The sequence below is a fragment of the Dipodomys merriami genome, unplaced genomic scaffold (assembly GCF_024711535.1).
Source record: "Dipodomys merriami isolate MVZ:Mamm:240054 unplaced genomic scaffold, mDipMer1.0.p SCAF_3, whole genome shotgun sequence".
Lineage (NCBI taxonomy): Eukaryota > Metazoa > Chordata > Mammalia > Rodentia > Heteromyidae > Dipodomys > Dipodomys merriami.
In genome coordinates, this window is record NW_027204492.1 from 27,402,164 (window position 1) to 27,424,259 (window position 22,096).

General features: G+C 39.5%; 1 protein-coding gene across 2 annotated transcripts in view; it reads left to right on the forward strand.

Moving 5' to 3' along the window:
- Window positions 1-22,053, forward strand: part of Tmem255a (transmembrane protein 255A) — a 53,486-nt gene extending 31,433 nt beyond the window's left edge. For both annotated transcript variants that reach the window (XM_070039809.1, XM_070039810.1), the window contains 3 exons: window positions 3,245-3,407; window positions 10,403-10,546; window positions 19,699-22,053. In XM_070039809.1, the coding sequence (XP_069895910.1) occupies window positions 3,245-3,407; window positions 10,403-10,546; window positions 19,699-19,857 (466 nt within the window). In that variant the 3' untranslated portion in view covers window positions 19,858-22,053. The remainder of the gene's footprint in view (window positions 1-3,244; window positions 3,408-10,402; window positions 10,547-19,698) is intronic.
- The last annotated feature ends 43 nt before the right edge of the window (window positions 22,054-22,096 follow it).

Consider the following 22,096-nt stretch of genomic DNA (forward strand, 5'->3'; position numbering starts at 1 on the left):
AAAATAAATCCCATTAGAGTTAGCTTGGGGTTTCTTAGGACTCCAGGATAGCTGGAGTATAGACTATTTGGAGCTGGATTGTGGCCAGTGGGAATTTGGACATTTTCCCCTAAAGATAATGGACAGCCATAGAAATGTTCTGATTAAATGAATGGCATAGTTTAAATAAAAATGTTTTAGGAATAGTAATCAGGCAGCAGTGTGGTTTTACAAGCTTAGCAGCCTTCGGATGGAGGCAGTGGGAAGATGCAGTTTCAGAGGAAACTTTGTCCAGAGACTAGACCAAATGAAACCATGAATTTCAAACAGAAACAAACCACATTAATTGGCTAAAATAGGAACTGTATCTAAACATTAACTTGCTTTTGCCTCATGGTTCAGTTTAAATTTTAAATAGGGGTTGAATCACTCAAATTGAAACTAAACATATCTTTTCTAAAGTTATTGAATTTTTTTTGCATTGCTAGGGATGGAACCAAGAGACTTGCACATCTTAGGCAAGAGCTCTTCCACTGCATCACATCTCCAGCCCCTATTTACTGAATACTTGAACTATTCATCTATGTCCGTGTTGAAGCTGGTTCTTCTAAAGAATGAATGCTTTTCTCATGGAATTCAAAGTTTTGAAATGCATTGCCAAAGGTGGCTCTTGGAAGGGACAAAATATTGCTATGTGTTTTTGTGGGTGTTCATAATATGTGCTACAGTATGGCTTTCGTGTGTGTTATCATTAAATCTCCTAGACTCAGATAGTCTGAGAAAGCTGGTTAAGATCAGGCAGCAAAAACAAAAAATAACAAGAGTGAGGATTTCAATGCAGTTCACTGCCAAGTTCACTATGGAAGACACTTAAATAATTTGGGAGGTAAGCAAAGAGAATTTGATGGACATCAGAAGCTGACTGCTAAGCCACTATTGCACTCTTCCAATCCCAAATGCAACCGGTGTACAGGCCTGCCATTTTCAGGAGATGGTCCCTGCAGAGCTGTGCCTTGTGGGGCAGTCAGTAATCTGTCCACTCTTCCATCCTGGTCTTCAAGGCTATAGTGCCAACTCACAAGAGACACTCAAAGTGTGCTTACAAACAGACTTTTAAGACATAATCTTAAAAATACTGAAATCAAATTCAAACTTTAATTAAATGTAGCACCCTCAAAATTCCACTATGGAAGTTTATGATTGAAAACTGGGTCCTCTATATTGATAGGCTTACTACCACAGACTCCTGAATCCTAGCACCAGAGAATCTTTCAGATCCAGTAGGACTGGGGCTGGGTTCTGCATGTTTAACTATCTTTTCTTCTAAGACATATGCACATATACATAAATACAGTGGGACCCTTAGAGGCACACATCAATAGCACAATACGTCATGCCAGCAGAAAAAATAATCTGATGCTTGTAATGCTGGTTAAAATTCCTGAGAAACTGACTTTTAAAAAGTCCTCAAATAAATTAATTTGTAAAGTTTAAAAATCTCTTCTTGTATGTATAATCCCTCATTGGTTCAGTAGAGATTACTCTAATTTTTTTGAGAGAGTCTCCCTATGTAGCCCAAGCTACTCAAACTCATTGACACTCCTGCCTCAGATTCCAAAGTGCTGGGATTACAAGTTTGTGCCACTATACATGACAACCTTTGATATTTTTTTGTGTTAGTGTTCTTATAACAGGCAAGTCACATGTAATTATCCTGATTCTGGAATGTTTAATTATGAGCGCAAGGTTAAAAATTACCATGTTTCAGATTCATTATTAATTCCAGTAGCCAAGTTAACTGCTTTGTGACATCTAGGAGGATAGAAAATTTTCATTTAATGAATTCAAATGGTATTTATGTAGCATTAAATATGTGTTAGCCAGTGCACTGAACTAAATGTACCAATCCTTTTCCCCCATGGAGACCATATTCAAGTTGGAAGGGCAAGCAATAATGAAGAAACACATCACTAAGCTAGTGATGTGGCTCCAGAGGAATAGAGTAGGATAGTGTGTTAGTTTTCTCAGGCTGCCATAAAAAATGTCATAGACAACATGGTTTTAACAACAGAATTTTATTTTCTCATAATTACAGAGTCTGGGAATTCCGAGATCAGGTTATCAGCAGAGTCAGCTTCTGGTGGGAGTTCTCTAGACTTCATCCTCTTATAAAACTGTCAATTCCATCAGATGAAAAAATCTCATCCTGAAGTCAGTATTTAAACTTAATTATCTTCTAAAATCCCTATTTACAAATACAGTTGGTTCAGTTGTCTCTCTGTATACAAGGAGGATTGGTTCTAGCCCTCAGTGTCCTGCTGATTCTAAAGTACACAGATGCTAATATAAAATAGCATAATATTTCTATACAACCTACATATAGCCTCTTGTATTCTTTAAATTATCTACAGATAACTTATAACACCTAATCCAATGTAAATACTATGTAAATAGCTGTTAAACTGCTTTGTGTAGAGAATAGGGATGTGAAAAAGTCTATACAAGAAAAAGTGCCAACTCACTTGTTAAAATATTTTCAATCCAAGTTGCCGGTGGCTCACATCTGTAATCCTAGCTACTCAGGAGGCTGAGATCTGAGGATTGCAGTTGAAAGCCAGCCAGGGCAGGAAAGTCCATGAGACTCTTATCTCCAATTAACCACCAGAAAACCAGAAGTGGCGCTGTGGCTCAAGTGGCAGAGCACTCACCATGAGCTGAAGAGCTGAGGGACAGTGCCCAGGCCCAGAGTTCAAGCCCCATGACCAACAAAGAAAAGAAAAAGAAATATTTCAATCCATGGTTGATAGAACACATGCAGAAACTGTGCATATGGAGAGTCAACTTTACAATCTCATTAAGGGTTAAATCTTTCTTCCACATATGAATTTGACGAGATACAATTTGGTCTACAGCTAGTAATGTGATTGAAAGCAATTGGACTGGGTGGTCAGGGTGGCCTCTCCAAGAAAGTGATATTCTGGTCTGTAAAATACTTAGCACTATGTGGTAGATAAAAAGTATCAAAGAAGTTCTATCTAGGAATAATGCTAATGATAGATACCAGAGTTTCTCTGACAAGTAGTTTCTCTTGTTTTTTTTAGATAATCAGTAATCAAACTTTGATTTGTTATCGTGTTTTGCTCTCTAAGTGCATGGCTATGATGTCCCCTATAGTAGTTCCCCACCTGGTGAACTATATGGTAGCCAAATTTCTGAGGGAAGGCAGATGCCAGGGAACTGATAATCTGTGTTCCTCCCATTGCAGCAGGGTGGAGATCACCGGTGGGTACTATGAATACATTGATGTCAGCAGTTGCCAGGATATTATCCACCTCTACCATCTGCTCTGGTCTGCCACCATCCTCAACATTGTCGGCCTGTTCCTGGGTATCATCACTGCAGCTGTTCTGGGAGGCTTTAAGGATATGGTAAGGAAGGAAATGACTTTCCATTTCACAGTAACCCCTACTGGAGGTAGGGGCAAAGGGTAGGCAGTTTGAAGTAATGGAGACCCATTTTTTGAAGGGAAGAATCAGAAACATTTACTTTAAGGACATAGCTGCTTTCAAGGTGAAGGAGCCAGTAACATCATCAGCCTGCACAGCAGCCGCTGTTGGAGGTAGAAGACAAGGGTAGACAGTTTGATGCAGTGGAGACCCATATTTTGAAGGGAGGAATCAGAAGTATTTGCTTTAAGGACATAACTTCCTTCAAGCTAAAGGAGCTAGCTAACATAATCAACCTGGAAAGATTTCTTGTTCAGATGAGTTGCCTTTGTTCTTGAGGCACATTTTGTGGGTAGGATGGGAGGAGGGAAGCGTGTTTTCAGTTCCCTCTTCATTATGGTTATATAGACAGTCTATCATACCCTCTCCTGGACACTTTTAGTGGAAACCTGCTTAGATAGTTTTTCCCTTAATAGTTTTTGGGAAAGAAGAAAGGTTTATAGCTATAGACAAAATAAAGCTAACTTCCCCCTTCCTAGGAATGCCATCCTGGAGTTTCTTTGTTAAAAGCAACTAGGCTTTTTTCCATTTAAAGAACCAGCCCTAGGCTGGCTGCTCTTGTCTTCAAGCTCAAATTTCAATCTGAACCTATCCATACTCTTGTTCATCTCTTTCAAATCTTTCCCCTATTTGTGTGTGTTGCGTGTGTGCACATGTATGTGTCTACAAATGCACACCAGCACTCAGTATCCAATACTTGATCCCTCTGTAATGATAGATGCCTCTATTCCTTTGCATGTATAGAATTTCTCTGTTCTTAGTTGCTAAGTTGGTAAACCTTGATCTCCATGAAGCTATGGTTATCAATCCTGTTTCATTTTAGAATCACTTTATTTATGTACCTTCCCCGCCCCCAAACCCCATAAAAGTCCACATATCAGGGCTTCTCAGAGATTCTGATTTAGTTAGTCTAAACCAAAACCCAGGCATAAATGATTTTTTAAAAATTCCACAAATGATTCTAACCTTCAGCCAGGGTTGATTACCACTCATTTAAAGGAATGTTCCATGTATGCTTAGGGAATTATTTTGTGCTAAAAAATACTCTTTTGACCCCAGAAATGAGACAGATTTTAGGCTCTTCATTGTTTCTGACCCATTTGGGGGTCTGGAAGAAACAGGAACTTGAAAGGCAGTTTGTAATTTGATCCTAGACTGTCAAAAAAGGATGACATTCATCAAGATATATTGTATTCATAAACTGCTTTGTCAAATGGCAACTCCTTTGCACGACTACTTAACGATAATAATTTTTAAAAGTATGAACAGAAAAAATGTAGGTATTCTTGTGGGTAAAAAATAGTATCTCACCATGGCTTTGATTTGCCTTTCCCTAATGGATGATGTCAGACATCTTTCATGTCCTTGTGGACACTTTGTATGCCTTCTTTGGATCAATGCCTACTTAAGATTTTTACTATGTAGCCCAAGCTGCTTGAAACTCATGATCTTACTGCTTCAGCTTGCCAACATACTGGGATTACTGGGCCATGCACCACTATGAAGCTATTTGCCCATTTTTTTATGTTTGTATTTTTGTTGTTGACTTGTAAGAGTTCTTTGTATATTGTGGATACTAGACCCTTATCAGATACATGATTTGCAAATACTTTCTCCTATTCTATAGGCTATATTGTAACTTTGCTGATAATGTCCCTTGATGCTGAATATTTTTACTTTCAATGAGATCTGGTTAATCTGTCTTTGTTGTTGCTGCACATGCTTCTGATGTTGTATCTTAGAACCTATTGCCAAATCCAAGGCCATGGAGATTTTCCCCTTTTTTTCTAAGAGTTTTATATTTTCAGTTGCTACCTTTAGGTCTTTGCTCCATTTTGATTTAATTTTTGGTGTGAAGTAAGGGTCCAATTTCATTCATTTTTTTCATATGGATACCCAGTTGTCCAGTACAGCTGTTCAAGAGACTATTCTTTCCCCATTTTAGGTCTTAGACAGCTTGTGAAAAATCAGTTAACCTCAGATGTATAGATTTGTCTCTGGATTCTTAGTTTCAATTACCTTTGATGTACAAAGGAATAAAGAGTTTATTGATGATCTGTCTGGAGAAGTGCAATATCAGCCCGTTAATAACATCCTTTTGCATATTTACTTCTTTTTCTCTTCACTATTAGTATCTTGTGACATAGTTATTATCATCCCCATTGAACAGATAAGGAAATAGGCCAAGAAGGGTCAAGTGATTTGCTCAGAGCTAAATACCAGAACTGGGACTGGAGCCCAGATCAGATCTATCAGATGCCAGAAGCCCTTGCTCTTTCTACTACATCCATGCTGTCCCTAACTGGTTCTATAAGTGTAACAAACATTACCTACTTTGTTTGGTTGTTTTGATTAAAATAAATTACAAGTGAGTTGTTTTTAACCATTGGAAGCTTCTTTCACCAGTAGATCAGAGGATGAGGGAAGTACCAAACATTATTAAATGGCAACCTGGGAAGTTTCTCAAAGAACAGAGGGGAAAATAAAAGACAAAAGAAAAGATAAGGAACAAAAAGAGGAGTGATATCAAAAAGCATTATACTCACAATCTGACTTATGGAATTGTAACTCCTTTGTACAAGTACTTAAGAAGAAGGAGGAGGAGGAAGAGAAGGAGAAAGAGAAGGAGGAGGGGAGGAAGAGGAGGGGAGGAAGAAGAGGGGAGGAAGAGGAGGGGAGGAAGAAGAGGGAAGGAAGAGGAGGGAAGGAAGAGGAGGAGGAGGAGGAGGAGGAGGAGGAGGAGGAGGAGGAGGAGGAGGAGGAGATGGTAATGGTCAGAAAAGATACTTGATTCATGAGATGACATTAGTAGGATGAAGCCACCAAGGAGGGACAACTACAAAGAACTCTTCTAATAACATGACATAAAAAGTCATGAGATAGGGCTGGGAAGGTGGCTCAGTGGTAGAGCGCTTGCTTTGCATGCATGAGGCCCTGGGTTCGATTTCTCAGCACCACATAAGCAAAAAGAAAAAAAAGCCGGAAGTGGCACTGTGGCTCAAGTGGTAGAGTGCTAGCCTTGAGTTGAAGAGCTGAGGGACAGCACCCAGGCCCAGAGTTCAGGCCCCAGGACTGGACCCCCCCCCAAAAAAAAGTCATGAGACATTAACCTGGTGAGCTCATGCACGGTGCTTAGCCTAGGTCCAAATATGGTTGATGTCTTTTCTTTGAGTAGAGTACCCTGGGGTCTGTAGGGAGCCCAGAGGTATTGACTGATGGAAGCTATTTCCAGCGAGTAAGGACAGGAGCCAAGTGCTGTGAGCTGGCAGCCTTCAATAGAAAGAGCTAGGAGTAAGCATTTCTAGAGTTGTGGGATCGTGAGAGAAAAAAGAGAAAGTCTTCATTCTTAGATCAGAGGTGCTTGGTGAAAATAAGCTCAAAGAAATGTATGACGCATTGTTCATTGATTAGCAATAGATATAAGGATTTAAGATAAATCTTTATAAAGCCAATATATCTTGCTGTCCTCTCCTAACTGGTATTTTTGGTTTGAAGTAAGCTAGAGGAATAAAGGGACAGCCTTTCCAAAATCTGCAATCATTATCTCAGAATAGAGTTTTGTCCAGGCAAAATTGCTTTAGCCATTTCCTGTGCTACCTAGTAACTTTGTTTGACTAGAGCTCAGAATACTAATGATCAATAATGGGAGCCTTAGAACTTAAGCCACAGAATTTTAACACCCACCCACACATATACACACATGTGCACACAAATAGAGCAGAGTAAAATCAGAGCTATTGGTTTAAAGCATAACCAAACTACTAATTTTTCAGACCATCTCTTTTGTCTCATTGCTGCCCAAGTCTTTATCACCTTTTGCCTCACTTCATCTTCCACTTTCTCTCTTGTTACCTTGTCATTTCTCTCCACTCTCAGTCCTTCTCAGTGGTATTACTATGCCCATTCAACTTGCTTTTGTTGTTACTTCCTCTGTAATAATCAATTTCCTGTCAAATATGTTCCTGGATGCCTCGCCTCATTGAGTATACCAAAACTATCGTAAACATAGTTCCCATTGCATGAGTGTTTTACCATAATTAGGCTTAGTTAATTTGGATAAAAGAGCTGGCTTCATTTTCCAAGAGGTGGGTGGCTGTGGTTTTAATGGACAGAAAACCAAGGGAACATGATTAGTGGTGAAATTTCTTCTAAGTATGCTGGTGGGGAGGAAAAGACATTACATTTCATTTTTTTGTTGTTCCAACGTATGTGTCATACACTTTATTAACCAGCTTGCAACATTTTATCACTAGTAACTCTAAATACATATGTGCCAGCTAGTGTTTTCTCTTGTTGAATTGATCTCTGTATCATTATATTGTGACCTATTTTATCTCATTTTATACTTTTTGAATCAAAAGCTATAGATAAGCCTGCTCACTTTTGGTCTCCATTTATTTAATTACCTTACTGTTGTTTTAGAGGTGAGATACAATGGGGTTACCTTTACATACAGCAGGTCATAAGTACATTTCTTTCCTTTTGCTTAGATTCATCTGTTCCCTCATTCTCTCCCTCCCATCTCTGCTTGGTTCACTTTCATCAATGTCCAGTGTAGCCTGTGGGCTCCACTGTTGCACTTTTTCACCTGTTTTCCACTGATTTTGTGCCCTCCCACATCTTCCCTCAGATGTGCATGTGAATACACCGTATATGAGGTAAAGAATACAGTCATCTGAAAACAAAAAGACAAATTAAGAAAAGTTCCTTTGCTTCCTTGTCTTTGGAGTTATTTACAGTATGTTTATTATTATTATTATTATTATTATTATTATTATTATTATTATTATTATTATTTTGTCAGTTGTGGGGCTTGAACTCTGTCCCTCAGCTCTTCAGCTCAAAGCTAGCACTCTACCACTTGAACCACAGTGCCACTTCTGGCTTTTGTTTCTGCTTATGTGGTGCTGAGGAATCAAACCCAGGGCCTCATACATGCGAGGCAAGCACTCTACCACTGAGTCACCTTCCCAGCCCTTGTATATTATTTTATATATGTATGAAGAGGTGCTTGGGTATTACAACTTGGTGATTTTCTCCTAAGACTATCCTCTTTTGGTCCCACTGTATATGCGTGTCTAGAATCCTGAATACTTTGCCATATCCCATTGCATTTTAAATCCAAATTCTGCATATCAGGGAGAATATGTGCCCCTTGTCTCTCTGATCTTGGCTTACCTCACTCAATATGATTTGTTCTAGTTCCATCCATTTCCCTGCAAATGCCATTATTTTATTCTTTCTAATGGCTGTGTAAAATTCTATTGCATATACATACCACGCTTTTTGGATCCATCCATATATTGTGAGGCATCTGGGTTGTTTCCATATGTTGGCTATTGTGAATAGTGCAGCAATGAACATGGATGTTCACTTGTCCTTGTCATATCTTGGTCCATGATGCTCAGGGAAGATGCCTAGGAGTGGTATGGCTGGGTTGTAGGGAAGGTCTAAGTTTTATTTTTTGAGGAACCTCCAGAATGCTTTCCAGAGTGGTTGTATTATATTCCCACCAACAGTGTAGTAGGGTTACCTTTTCTCCATATCCATGACAGCATTTGTTATTGTCTGAACTGGCCAGTCTAACTGGGGTTTAGATAATATCTCAGGGTTGTTTTAATTTGTGTTTCCTTTATTGCCAGAGATGATGAACATTTCCTCATGTGTTTGTTTGCCGTTCTTCCCACTTCTGAGAAGACTCTCCTTAGCTCTCTTGCCCATTCAATGATTGATTTATTAGGTTTGGAAAGGGTTAGTTTCTTGAGATCCCTGTATATATTGTACATTAGGCCTTTGTCGGATGTATTTCTGGTAAAGATCTTTTCCCAATTGGTTGGTCGTCTTTCTAGTTTAGTAGCTATGTCTTTCACTGTGCATAACCTTTTTATTTTCATGTAGTCCCATTTGTCAAGTCTCTCTCTTATCTGTTGTCTCTATTCAGGAAGTTCCTGCCTGTGCCTATAAGTTCTGATGTCTTTTCTACTCAGTCTTGCAGTAGTTTCAGTTTCAAGTCTGATGTTGAGGTCTTTAATCCATTTTTGAGTTGGTGTTAGTACATGGTGACAAGCAGGGATCCACTTTTAGTTTTATATTTCCACATCTCTAAGAGTTCTTCCTTTTTAAGGCAAGTCAGTCCTTGGAATAGTCAAAATTTCATACCACTAGGTAGAGGCTGCTAAACATTGCTCTTGTTTCTGAGCTGAATTGTAATGACCGAGTTCTTCAAACCTCCTAGACAAGTCAACAGTCAGCCGCTAGAAGGAAGGGAGCAACTGAACTGTGTTGAAACTTGCTGCAAAGGAGTTTCCCCTGCCAAAACCCTAAAGTGGTTGTCTGTGCCATTGCCAAAGCTTGTCTACATATTTTCACTATATGTCCTTCATATATTCAGAAGAGCTCATTAGGAAGAATGGAATGTGGAAGAATCCTCACCTTTACAAATATTTTGTGATTAAATGCATTCTGTCCTATCAAGAGCCTTGCAATTTGACAGTTTTCAGATCTTACTTTTAAACCCTTGTTTTTAAAAGTCATAGAAATCATTGTTTTCCTATAGGTTTGAAGTTTTCAAGATAAAGAGTTGGGACACAATACATAGTAGCTTTAAAATTGTGAATTAAACACCAAAAGAATAAACCCAATTAATGAGCAAATTAATTAAACAGTTTTCAAAAGAAGTACAAATGGTCAATAAACACATGAAGATATGTTAAAAAAATCTTTACCTATAAAGCAAAGGTAAATCAAAATGACATTGAGATTTTTCTCATCGCAGTCAGAATGGTTACTGTCAAAAAAAAATAACAAATAACAAATGCTGCTTAAGGGAAAAATGGACACATACACTGTTAATGGGAATGTAATAAGCATTCTAGTGATGAAAATTTATGTTGTTTCTAACTTGTGTTTTTCCACAGAACCCCACTCTCCCGGCACTGAACTGTTCTGTTGAAAATACACATCCGACAGTTTCTTACTATGCTCGTCCCCAAGTGGCATCATACAATACCTACTACCATAGCCCTCCCCATCTGCCACCTTATTCTGCATATGACTTTCAGGTATGTTTGGAAAAGCAAATAACCTTCTATTCCCTTTGTTCTAATTCATGCTTTCATGTTATTTCTCTCATTTTAATAGAACCTTTCCATTGTCTTTATAACATGAATAAGCAGCCAGACTATACCCCCATGGCCTATAGCAGCCAGTGATACCAGTGACTAGATTAGGGTACCAGTGACTAGATTAAGGACTGTATAGGTAAGGCAATGATGGAAGAGATGGCAAGATTTGAGTAGACTAAGACAAGAAATAAGAGAAATGGGAGAAAAAGTTTTATGGTATTCCAAAGTGTCTTGGACTACACATAGGAGTGAGTAACGAGGCTGCAAAATAGCAGCTATCAGTGTCATTACTATATTATTAGTACATTACCATGAACCTTTGATCAACAGGGCCCTTTTCCAGACCTCTACCATGGGAAAAGCCCTGTCTTTGCTCCTTACAAAAGGAGTATTATGAGTCACACAAGGGTTTGAATCAAACCTGAAATAACAAAGTCCCTTTCTTTTTCTTCAGACTTCCCACCTGGGACTGCATGGAGAAAATGTGTTTTTTATGATGCCCTCTCCTCTTTTGTCTTGTTATTACATAGGTCAGAAATAGTGTTGCAGCTAGCTGGGTGTGAGTTACTTACACTGAGGAGACTGAGACCAAGCAATCTGCAATTCTCTGACTCTTATCTCCAACCACCAGAAAACCAGAATTGGAGCTGTGGCTCAAACTGGTAGTGTTAGCCTTGAGCAGATAAACTTGGGGACAGTTCCCAGGCTCTGAGTTCAAGCCCCACAACTAAAAGAAAAGAAAAAAAGTGATGCCAAATTGAGACTTTCACCTTTTCCTTTTGAGCAGAGATTAAATGAAACAAACACACAAAAAAAACCAAAGGCCCCGAATTAAAAGCAGTTCATTGTGTGTAGAGCACTGAACTTGGCATTGTGGGAAAACACATCAACCGTTATTTAGAATGAACAATGACTGTGTTAGTCAAGTTTCCCTCATGACAAAATACTCGAGACAATATATATGAAAGGGCTGCTTGGCATCAGTTTAGAGATTTCAATCCATAACCAAATGGCTGCATTGCTTTAGGCCTGTGGTAAGGCAGGGAGTATATAGCAGAACCAAGTATTTTCCTCATGGCCAGGACACACAGACACACAAAGAAGAGACTGGGTTCCACAATTTCTTTTGAGCATATACCCAAGCAATCAACAATTGTCTACTAGGCTTCATATTATGCTAGTACCCAAGTTTGAACTCAGGGCTTTGTACTTGTTCAACCTCCTTGCAACTCTCACTCTACCACTAGAGCCACCAGCCAAAATTTTTGCTGGTTAATTAGAGAATGAGTCTTGATACTTTTCTGCCTGGAGTAGCTTCAAACCACTATTCAGATCTCTGTCTCCTGAGTAGCCAGGATTAAATGCATAAGCTACTTGCACTATCTCCTAATAGTGCCACAGGCTAGGGACCAAGCTTTCAGCACAGGGGACTTTAGAGGACATTTCCAAACCACAGCAGTCATTAAAAATTGGCTAATTAAAATTCTCGAGACCATAGGGGCAGAAACTCAAGATGAATTTACTCCTATTAATGAAAAGCCCATAAATGCTCTAAGGGCACATAAGAGCATGACAGGGATGCTTCTTGTTAACCAATAAGTTTGGCAATACAAATCCCTCGGGAAACCTGTTTTCAGCTTCAGTTTAACCAAATAATGGAAACTTTGAAACCCTACTAAGTCGAATAGTGTGCAATTGAATTGTGTTTGGAGAGGTCTAGGGCTTTGGAATGCAAAACAAATACATATAGTGTGAACATGAACTTACACCCTCCTATAAAATATAGTACTAGTAAAAGGAGGTATCTCTTAAAGCCTAGAAAAAAATAAAATTAATATTTTCTTTACACTCTGTACATCACCTTTATAATACCAATTAAATTTTTTAAAAAATGCTTTACAGCCTACTATAGATAGATACAGGTAGACAACTGGTAATTGTTACCCAGTTAGGTGGTATAAACTAAAAAATACAAATATGTTCAAGAAGGGCACAGGTAATTTCAGTGGTGACAGAGGCAATAAGTTATTGTTAACATAATTCAGGCTAACACAAATAGGGCCATTATTCCCACTGGGCCTTGATAATATAAAACTCTCCTGAGATACAGTGGCACACATGGGTCCAGCTCAAAAGGTCACTTCCACTTTTATTTTTTATTTTTTTGGGGTCTGGTCGTGGGGCTTGAACTCTGGGCCTGGGCACTCACTGTCCCTCAGCTCTTCAGCTCAAGGCTAATGCTATACCACTTGAGCCACAGCGCCACTTCTGGCTTTTTTCTTTTTGCTTTTGTGGTGTTGAGGAATCGAACCCAGGGCCTCATGCATGCAAGGCAAGCGCTCTACCACTGAGCCACCTTCCCAGCCCTCCATTTTTATATCTAAGTAAGTTATGTTGTTTTTAGGAATTTACACTTTATGGTGAACCCCTTAAGTAGGGACAATAATACTCATGGTAATGGTTGCCACAAGAAGCCCTCTTTCAGGTATGGAACCACATAATTTCTCATTCGAACCCCAGGAGTGAACCCAGGAATGAAAACAAGATGAAAAATTTAATAACTTGGGCTATTGGCTTCAGTTTAATCAATGTGTTCTCCGTGTTCACATGTGCCAGGCACTGTGCTAGGAGGTCTGAATAAGAGAGACCCTACTTGGAACTGGGAATGTGGGTTAATGGTGGAGTGCTTGCCTACCATTCATGAAGCCCTGGGTTCTACCTTAGTGCCACATAAACAGAAAAAGCCAGAAGTGGTGCTGTGGCTCAATTGGTAGAGTGCTAGTCTTGAGCAAAAGAAGCTCAGGGACAGTGCTCTGGCCCTGAGTTCAAGCTCCAGGACTGGCCAAAAAAAGAAAAAAAGAAAAAAAGAGAGACCCTGCTTTAAGATTTATCTTGGGACTTGAGAGGTGAGTTAGGGTATAGTAGTAGAGACAAAAGTAAACAAACTATTATCCAAAGTGCTACAGGAACAAGGAACTTAACCCAAGGAAGGGATCCAAACTTACCTACTTAGTCCACACCTGTACTTGGGGCTTATCGGAAACAGTTCATAGATTGTAGGAGGCTCTTTTTTATGATGTTAGTCTTGGGGCTTGAACTCAGGGCCTGGGAACTGTCTCTGAGCTTTTGTACTCATGCTATTGTTCCATCACTTCAGCCATATCTCCACTTCTGGCTTTTTGCTGGGTAATTGGAGATGAGTCCCACAGATTTTCCTGCCTAGGGTGGCTTCACAGTGTAATCCTCAGCTCTCAGCCTCCTTAGAGTTAACATTATAGGTATGAGCTATCGGCACTCGGATGGAGACTCTGTTTTAAATAACAGATACTATTCATTTAATACTTACTATATACCAATCATTGTATTAAGTGTACATATCACTAACATATCATTATTAAGTCATTTAGTCCTTTGAGGAAAGTACTCATTATTGAAATATTTTAAAATAAGATGACTGAATATTGGGTTAAGTGACTTCTCCAAAGTCATACAGGTGGTTAGTGGAGAGTAAGGATTTAAATCTATGACTGTTGGTTCCAGAGATTAGTATGAGGATTTTTTTAGAAACTATGAATTAGAATGTCCATAAGATCTTTTCTCCAGTTAATTTTAGGATATTTACATTTTTATTGGTTTAAATTATGGGTTTCTTACTCATGGCCTCATGGCCTCACAAAAGGTCCCTAGTCTATATTTATTCTTCTCTCTCTTTCTTTCTTTCTCTTTTTCTTCTTCTTTCTTTCTTTCTACCTGTCTTTCTGTTTTTCTTTCTTTCTCTCTCCCTCTCTCTCTCTTTCTTTCCTAGGGCTTGAACTCAGGGTTTAGGTACTGTCCCTAAACTTTTGTGCTCAAGGCTAGTACTCTACCATTTGACCTACAACTTCAGGTCTAGCTTTTTGGGTAGTAGTTAATTGGAATAAGAGTCTCATGGACTTTTCTTCCTGGGCTGGCTTTGAATCATGATCCCCAGATCTTCAGCCTCTTGAGTAGCTAGAATTACGGGTGTGAGCCACACATGCATGGCTTTCTTATTAAATGATTACATGTCTCCTCCGAAAAGATATCTTCTTCTTTCATTCATTCATTCATTCTCCAGTTCAAGACCTGCTTGGATACTTCCTGTACATCTTCCTCTTCTTTCCCTAGGCTTGTTATCTTTTCTGTTTCTTGCTTAGAGAATTTATAGGTATGGTTGTAGGTACTACGGGAAATCTTCTTGTTTCTCTCCAGAACTTAGTGTTTAGGTTAAACTTTCCTTTGATCACCAAGGCCCATTACATTAAAGGTTTATAGAAGGAAACATCAGTCTTTCCCTAAGAAAACTAAGAGTTCAAGGAATGTCTACCTAGGTTTCCATATAAATTTTAAATAAACAGCCAGCAAATGTATTCCAGGTCTGACAATAAAACGACCAGAAGCATAAGCCTACATGCTCTTCTTTGAAAAACAGAGGTCCTTCATGCTCTTCTCAGATCAAATAATGACCTACATTTCAGGCAGAACCTTACCTTTCTACACTTTCTTTTCCAATCCAAATACTAACCATGCTTGATTCTGCTTAGCATCCAAGATAAGATGAGTTCAGGGTGGTATGACTATAGACCCTCAATTATCACCCAAAAGACTTCCCCATTTTGGTCTTTTCCAATTTGTGACTTGAGGTTTAATGATCTCTATTTCCTTTTTACCCTGAGGTGAATAGAAGGACAAGGAAATAAACTTACAGAGTTTTATTTTTAACCCCTCAAAGTCATGCCCTTTTAGTGTAAGTGGTCAGGTAGGAAGTTTGGAAAACATTTCCTGTGGTCAGACAAGAGCAAGGATTTGTTTCTTAATAGCTAGCCCTGAGGAAATTTTGAGTGCTGAATGTGGAGAAACAGGACTCTTTCAAACACTGTATTCCAAAGTGTTCTTGTTGCTAATGAGCTCCTCATATTGCAAAGCAGGAAGGATGACACTACTTTTGCCTCCTTGCCCCTTTCCTCAACATTCATTCCCTTTGTCTTTGCACTCATTTCCCCATGACTCCTTCCACTTTGGCCAAGTAGTCCAAAATCTATAGGGTTTTAAGCATCAATTTCTACTTCTGCAAAGTGAACCTGATGTAACATCATACAAGCCCCTGAACTTCTCCAGGCATACTTACAAATCTGGCATAGTGGGCCAATCCGCCCCCCCCCGCCCCCCCACACTTTACTATAATCACGAATTAGACTTTTTCCTGTCCATTTAGTGAATTGCCAAGTTTGCGTTTAAAATTCTCAACCTATGCAAAACAGAAGCACCCAGTTTATTCTCTTTATTGAACACAGGAAGATACATAATGTTTCAATACAACTGCTAAAACCAACTAATTATAAATTATGGCCATTTATTAAAAAGGATTGCTTTAATCCTGCTGCTTATGGTACAGGTTTTAGGAGCCTTAGAAGGTTGTTGATGTTTTTTCCTTTCCCCTGCCATTGCCAAGATTTTCCCTTTCTTCTTCTTTCTCTTGTCCCTTCCCTCTTTACCTTCCTTTTCCTTTCAACCAATCTTCTTTCCTTCTCCTCAGCCTTTTCTTTCTGGAGCAGAACAGAGGGAATTTACCCTTGGGACACAGCTTATCTAGCTAGTCATTGCTCCCACCTAGTCCTAGGGCTTCTTTCGAGCACTGCTCCATAGTGCTCCTGAAGAAGAAGGCCACTTTGGCAGAGACACACATTGATCTTGAAGACTATGGGTCTATCAATAGACAGAGATAATGCAAGCTAAGTTGGGAGTGGAGAGTTATCTCTGACTCAAAAGGATGATACTCTTCTTATCACTATCAGCCTGTAGACTAGATGTGAGAAGCAACTCTGGAAGCTAGAGCTCTCTGGCCCAGCAGGGAACTACTTGATGCTCTTCACGCTTTGTGGTGTACAAGGATTCAAAGCTCTGCTTTCCTGAGCTCCTGTCTATCACATTAGTAAAGGCAGACTTTCAGACAGGAGACAAAATACATCAGGATAGCTTTCTAGCTGTGACAAGGCCAAATCTTTCCCAAGGTGCCTCTCTGTTGCTAGGAAACCACACACTGGTACTGTGCCCCTTCCCCTCCAGTGTCAAGGGTGTGTGGGCTGCAGCCAGTTAGCTCTCTAAGTATAACAGGAACCCTTCAATTTTATCCTTAAGATTCCCAATTTTATCCTCAAAAGGAAGTGAGAATCCTTCCCCTCCTTGCCCCTTTAATACTTCCTAAACATGAAACCAAGAAGTGAAAACCTAAAGGCCGTTGTATTGCCCCATTATTATCAAAGAGTACAACTACCACCCACGGAAGTCTTTTAATGCCTCTTAAGACAGAACTGCCCCTTCCTGTTAGGGAACACCTAAAACTGCCCTGCTGTCTCTCACATCCTTGTAGTGGAATTTAGAAGGGCAGTGTGCCACATGCCTGAGCACACAGGTTCTTGGCTTTGGGGTTTTTTTTTGGGGGGGGGGCGGCTGCTGTTGTTTGTTGTTGTTTTTTTTGTTTTTTTTTTTTTGTTGTTGCTTTCTTTACTGGTTAAGAAGTGATGCAAGGCACTGGTGGCTCACACCTGTAATCCTAGCTACTCAGTAGGCTGACATCTGAAGATTGCAGTTCAAAGCCAACCCAGGCAGGAAAGTCTGTGAGACTCTTATCTCCAATAAACCACTAGGAAACAGGAAGCTGTGGCTCAAAATGGTAGAGCCCTACTAGCCTTGAGCAAGAAGAGCTCAGGGACAGCACCCAGGACCTGAGTTCAAGCCCCATGGCTGATGATAAACAAATGAGAATGCTTACTGAAGAAAGCAGAAAGAGAAGGGAGAAAAAGGAGAAAGGGGGAGTTTGAACAATGCCAAATAGAAAATTAAGGAGGGGGCTGGGAAGGTGTCTCAGTGGTAGAGCGCTTGCCTTGCATGCATGAGGCCCTGGGTTCGATTCCTCAGCACCACATAAGCAAAAAGAAAAAAGCCGGAAGTGGTGCTGTGGCTCAAGTGGTAGAACACTAGCCTTGAGCTGAAGGGCTGAGGAACAACGCCCAGGCCCCGTGACCGGAAAAAAAAAAAAAGAAAATTAAGGAACCACTGTACATTCTTGTACTGCATAACATTTCTGTTGATGATGGGCAGAATATACAGTGGTGGTGCCACAATATTACATTGCCTAGTGACATCAGAGCTATATTTGTATAAGCACACTCTGTGAGGTTTGCACAGTCAAAAGACTTTCAAATGATGCATTTCTCAGAACATATCCACCATGAAACAATGATCACCACACTGATGCTTTAGAAATTGGAAAGTTCTTAGAGGGGTGGGGGAGATGGGAAAAGTTGAGTTTGGGGGAGGACATGGCTTGTTATAAATCCACTGTCTTAAGATAGTTTGCCTTTAAAGACTCTCTCATGTTCTACAATTCTGAATTTCTTCACTCAGAGTGAAAAAATAGGTATGGTAGGAGGGGGGAGGAGGAGGAGGAAGATCAGGAGGTAGAAAAGAAAATGGAGGAGGAGAGCAACTGCAGTCTCTTCTCAATCCTGATAGTATTGTGGTAAGGGACAGATATATTTCAGTGTTATATGCAAGACCTCGAAACCTAGACATGTCTTTCCTAAAAGTGCACAGTTAAAGACACGAGATAAGAATCAGCTAATTTGTCTCATGTTCAAAAAACCACAAGTCAATGTTTTTTGTTTGTTTTTGTTTTTGTTTTGTCAGTTGTGGGGCTTGAACTCTGGGCCTGGGTACTGTCTATGAGTTCTTCAGCTCAAGGCAACCACTCTACCCCTTGAGCCACAGCACTACTTCTGGTTTTTTGGTGGTTAACTGGAGATAAGATTCTCACAGACTTTCCTGCCCAGGCTGGCTTTGAACCACAATCCTTAGATCTCAGCCTCCTGAGTAGCTAGGATTACAGGCATGAGCCACCAGCACCTGGCCACAAGTCATTGTTGACTCTAGAATGTCACAGGCCTGGAAAAATAACATGGTCTACTCAAATTCTGGCCTAGCAGAACAAAGTAAACATGTGACCTCTCCACTATCACCCCAAAATAGCACTTGAGTTCATGAGAAAAATTGGTATAAGAGGCTTCGAGCATACATAAGACACAACAGAATATTTGCTGATCTTTTACTCCTTCTGTTGGCTTATATTTGTTCTTCCTGAGAACCTAAAACTGCTTTCTACCATCCTTGTAACTCCCTCCTGCAGCCTCAAGAAATCAGTGAGCTCCAGCCTCACTTCCACTGTGACTGTGTCTTCTAAAAATAGATTTTATGTTTTATTTACAAAGCATGCCAAGTTCATCCTATACACTTTTGAAGTTATATTTACTCATTCAAGATTTATTGAACACCTACTACTTGCCAAGCATTGTGCCAAGCCCTGGGGGATTCAACAATGAAAAAATAAGCTAATTCTTCTTTTATAAGAAAATCATTAAGGTTACACACAGACATGGGCCAGGGAAAGAGAGCAGCGAATGATTCCGAACCAGGAATCCACGTGATTTTTTTTTTCTAAATCCACACGAGCCCCTTTCCTAAAGTTAAGAAAACAAAAAGAGATTTTCTGTAATCCTAGCTACTCTGAAGGCTGAGACCTAGAAAATTTTGATTCAGTGCCATCCCAGGTAGAATTCCGGGACGCTATCTCCAAAATAATCAGCAAAAATCTGGGCTGGAGGTGTGGCTTAAATGGCAGAATTCAAGCTGAGCCATCACAAGGCTTAATTGAATCTTCAGTGTCTGCAATCTGACATATCACTCCTCATTCTTACCATTGATTGGTATTTTTCCCTTCATGCCTTTGCTATTCTTTGCTCTCCAATCTACCCTGAAGATTCCCAAATATTTGTACATGAGACTTGCAGGATTCTTTTTCCCCCCTTCCCTGCCAAGAATAAAGCAAAAACCCTTTATTTTCTTTTCCCTTGTTCTCGTTTCTAGTGATAGAATATGGGGCTTCCTCTTTCATGCCCTCATTAACCTTGTAAGGTTCATGACCTGTCTGTTGGTATATATTTCATTTTAAAATTGAAATGACTATCCAGGGAATTGCAAACTGTCTAAACTGATGTTTTCTTTTCATTACACAGCATTCCAGTGTCTTTCCATCCTCCCCTCCCTCTGGACTCTCTGATGAACCCCAGTCTGCTTCACCCTCTCCCAGCTACATGTGGTCCTCAAGTGCACCACCTCGTTACTCGCCACCCTACTATCCACCTTTTGAGAAGCCACCACCATACAGTCCCTAAAGGGGAATGCCTGCTGGCTATTCAGATTATTGTGGCTTTTGTATTTCTGCTTTAGTGGAAATGTGTAGGGTACAAAATTTAAAGTGTGACTCATGCATAAAGTTTTTTAACAATGGCCTGCCAAGCTAGGGAAAGATAGGGAATAAGTTTACTTGTGGTTCAGTGAAAAGCATGGGTGGCTAGGCTGAACCCAACATTTCCAAGGACAGTTTGTAGCAAGTCTGGGGAGATGGCCCAATAAGAACATTGCATGATTGGACTTGCATTGCAGTATGCCCCATGTCTGTTTTCAGCAGAAGCGCAGCTGTCATCTGCTTCACTTTTGGCAAAGGAATATTGTCCTAAGGCCCTTGGCAGATTGCTACCTGAGCACCTTGGTTGAAGGACCTGGTTGAGAGGCCCTATCTTTCCCTACACTGCCGCCAGTCTTTAAGGAAGAAAAAAATACGTGCAGTGGATTGGGCTACACAGTAGTTCCAACACAGAGTTCAGGCTAAGATTTTGTTTGCTTGTATCTGGAAAAAAGCTGCCCATATCTTACTCCTTTCTTCTCTGTATTATAAAAATGGCTGCTGTGATTATTCAGCTCAGCTTTTGTTATTGGTATCTCCTAATGGGAAAAGTGCAATATTCCCTCATCTTGTGGAGTGGGAAACAGGATTGTTCTGGAAGCACTGAAATACAGAGCAACATGTCAACTGTTGTAAGCAGATCTCAGTAATACATTTGGTATTTTAGGAGAGTGATTCTACTACATGTTGCAGTATTGCAAAATACATTTGCTAAAGGGGATGTAAATCTTACAACTGAAGTTCAGAGTTAAAAAACGTTCTAGATTAGGCTGGGTCATGATATGAGTTGTTACTATTGTGACTATTTAATCTTCAAATATTGTGCTTCAGCCCCAGCAAACCGCACGTATCTTGCACCCTCACCCCAAAAAAGTCATCTGTATTTTAGTATCATTGCTCTTATTGGTCCTGTTTCTGTTGAGACCAATCATGACAGCGTTCAAGATTATGAAAGTATTACAATGCTGCTTCAAGTCTGCAAAACTTCAAATGTTGCCAACTTGACAAATTCTTAAGTGTTACAGTAGATTTGAAATCCATCAGGCACATTGTGGTATCTTTGTACAGTTCTTTTAATTACACATAGCTTTAACCCATCAATCGGATGAGTTTAAAACACTTTGGCACCCATGCCTTCAACTCAGAATGAACCCATACATTGGGATCTTATGTTAACCCAAGAATTGATAAGTTTAAAGGAAGACTGATAATCCTACACATGTAAAAATACAGGGGCTACAGGAGGGTACCTAATTAGAAAGTTCTGCAAACACAGAACACATACTGGAAACATTTCCAGCCAATTTCGCTACCTCCCAACTTGATGGATTAGAGGTAGCAGACAAATGCTGGTGCTCCCATCTACCTTGTAGACACCTGGTCATCAAAGTCATCAAGGCACAAGAAGTGCACTCACTGTTCATAGTAAAGATGAAATATTTTGTTCAAAGCAAAATATTTAGTTTAACTTTCAGCATCATGAATGTTGTTTTAGCCAGATTTCAAATCTGAAGAACTATAATCCTTTTGTGTTATACAAAATTACTATTATTTTTTACAGTTCTGAGCATATTAAAATTCTATTGGACTTCCAAAAAGGACTAATAACCAATTGACTTACTATACAATTATCAACTTGTAATACTCACTGAATTTTTTGCCACTTATACTTTACCTTTTGCTTTAGTGAACATGTATATTTTTAAAGGCACCATTACATGGTATATCCTACATTTATCACATTTCTTAAAAGTGTGAAGATTCTATGACTCATTTCTATGTATTTTTCTTACTTTACAAAATAACTTGAAACACTATAGATTTTGTAACACTTAATTTGAGCAGCTTCTTTTTTATTACATTGAATTATATAAAGTGCATGTAACCTTAGAAAAATCAGTATTTGCTGCTTTACTTTTTTGCAAAACATTTGCTGTAATGAAGGAATTTCTATTTCCAATATGTATCTTGACTGCATTTTGTAATATTTACTGCTTCCTTCCTAATTCTGCTTTAAAGTATTGAACTGGGCATGAAACATTAAAATATTAATCCAGAACCTGTATACACTGGATGTTGCTTAAAATCTGTATCACTGCCATGTTGGAAACCCAGACTGCTTTTGTGATGTTTCAAATTAATAAAACTATCCTCTCCTTACCCACTTA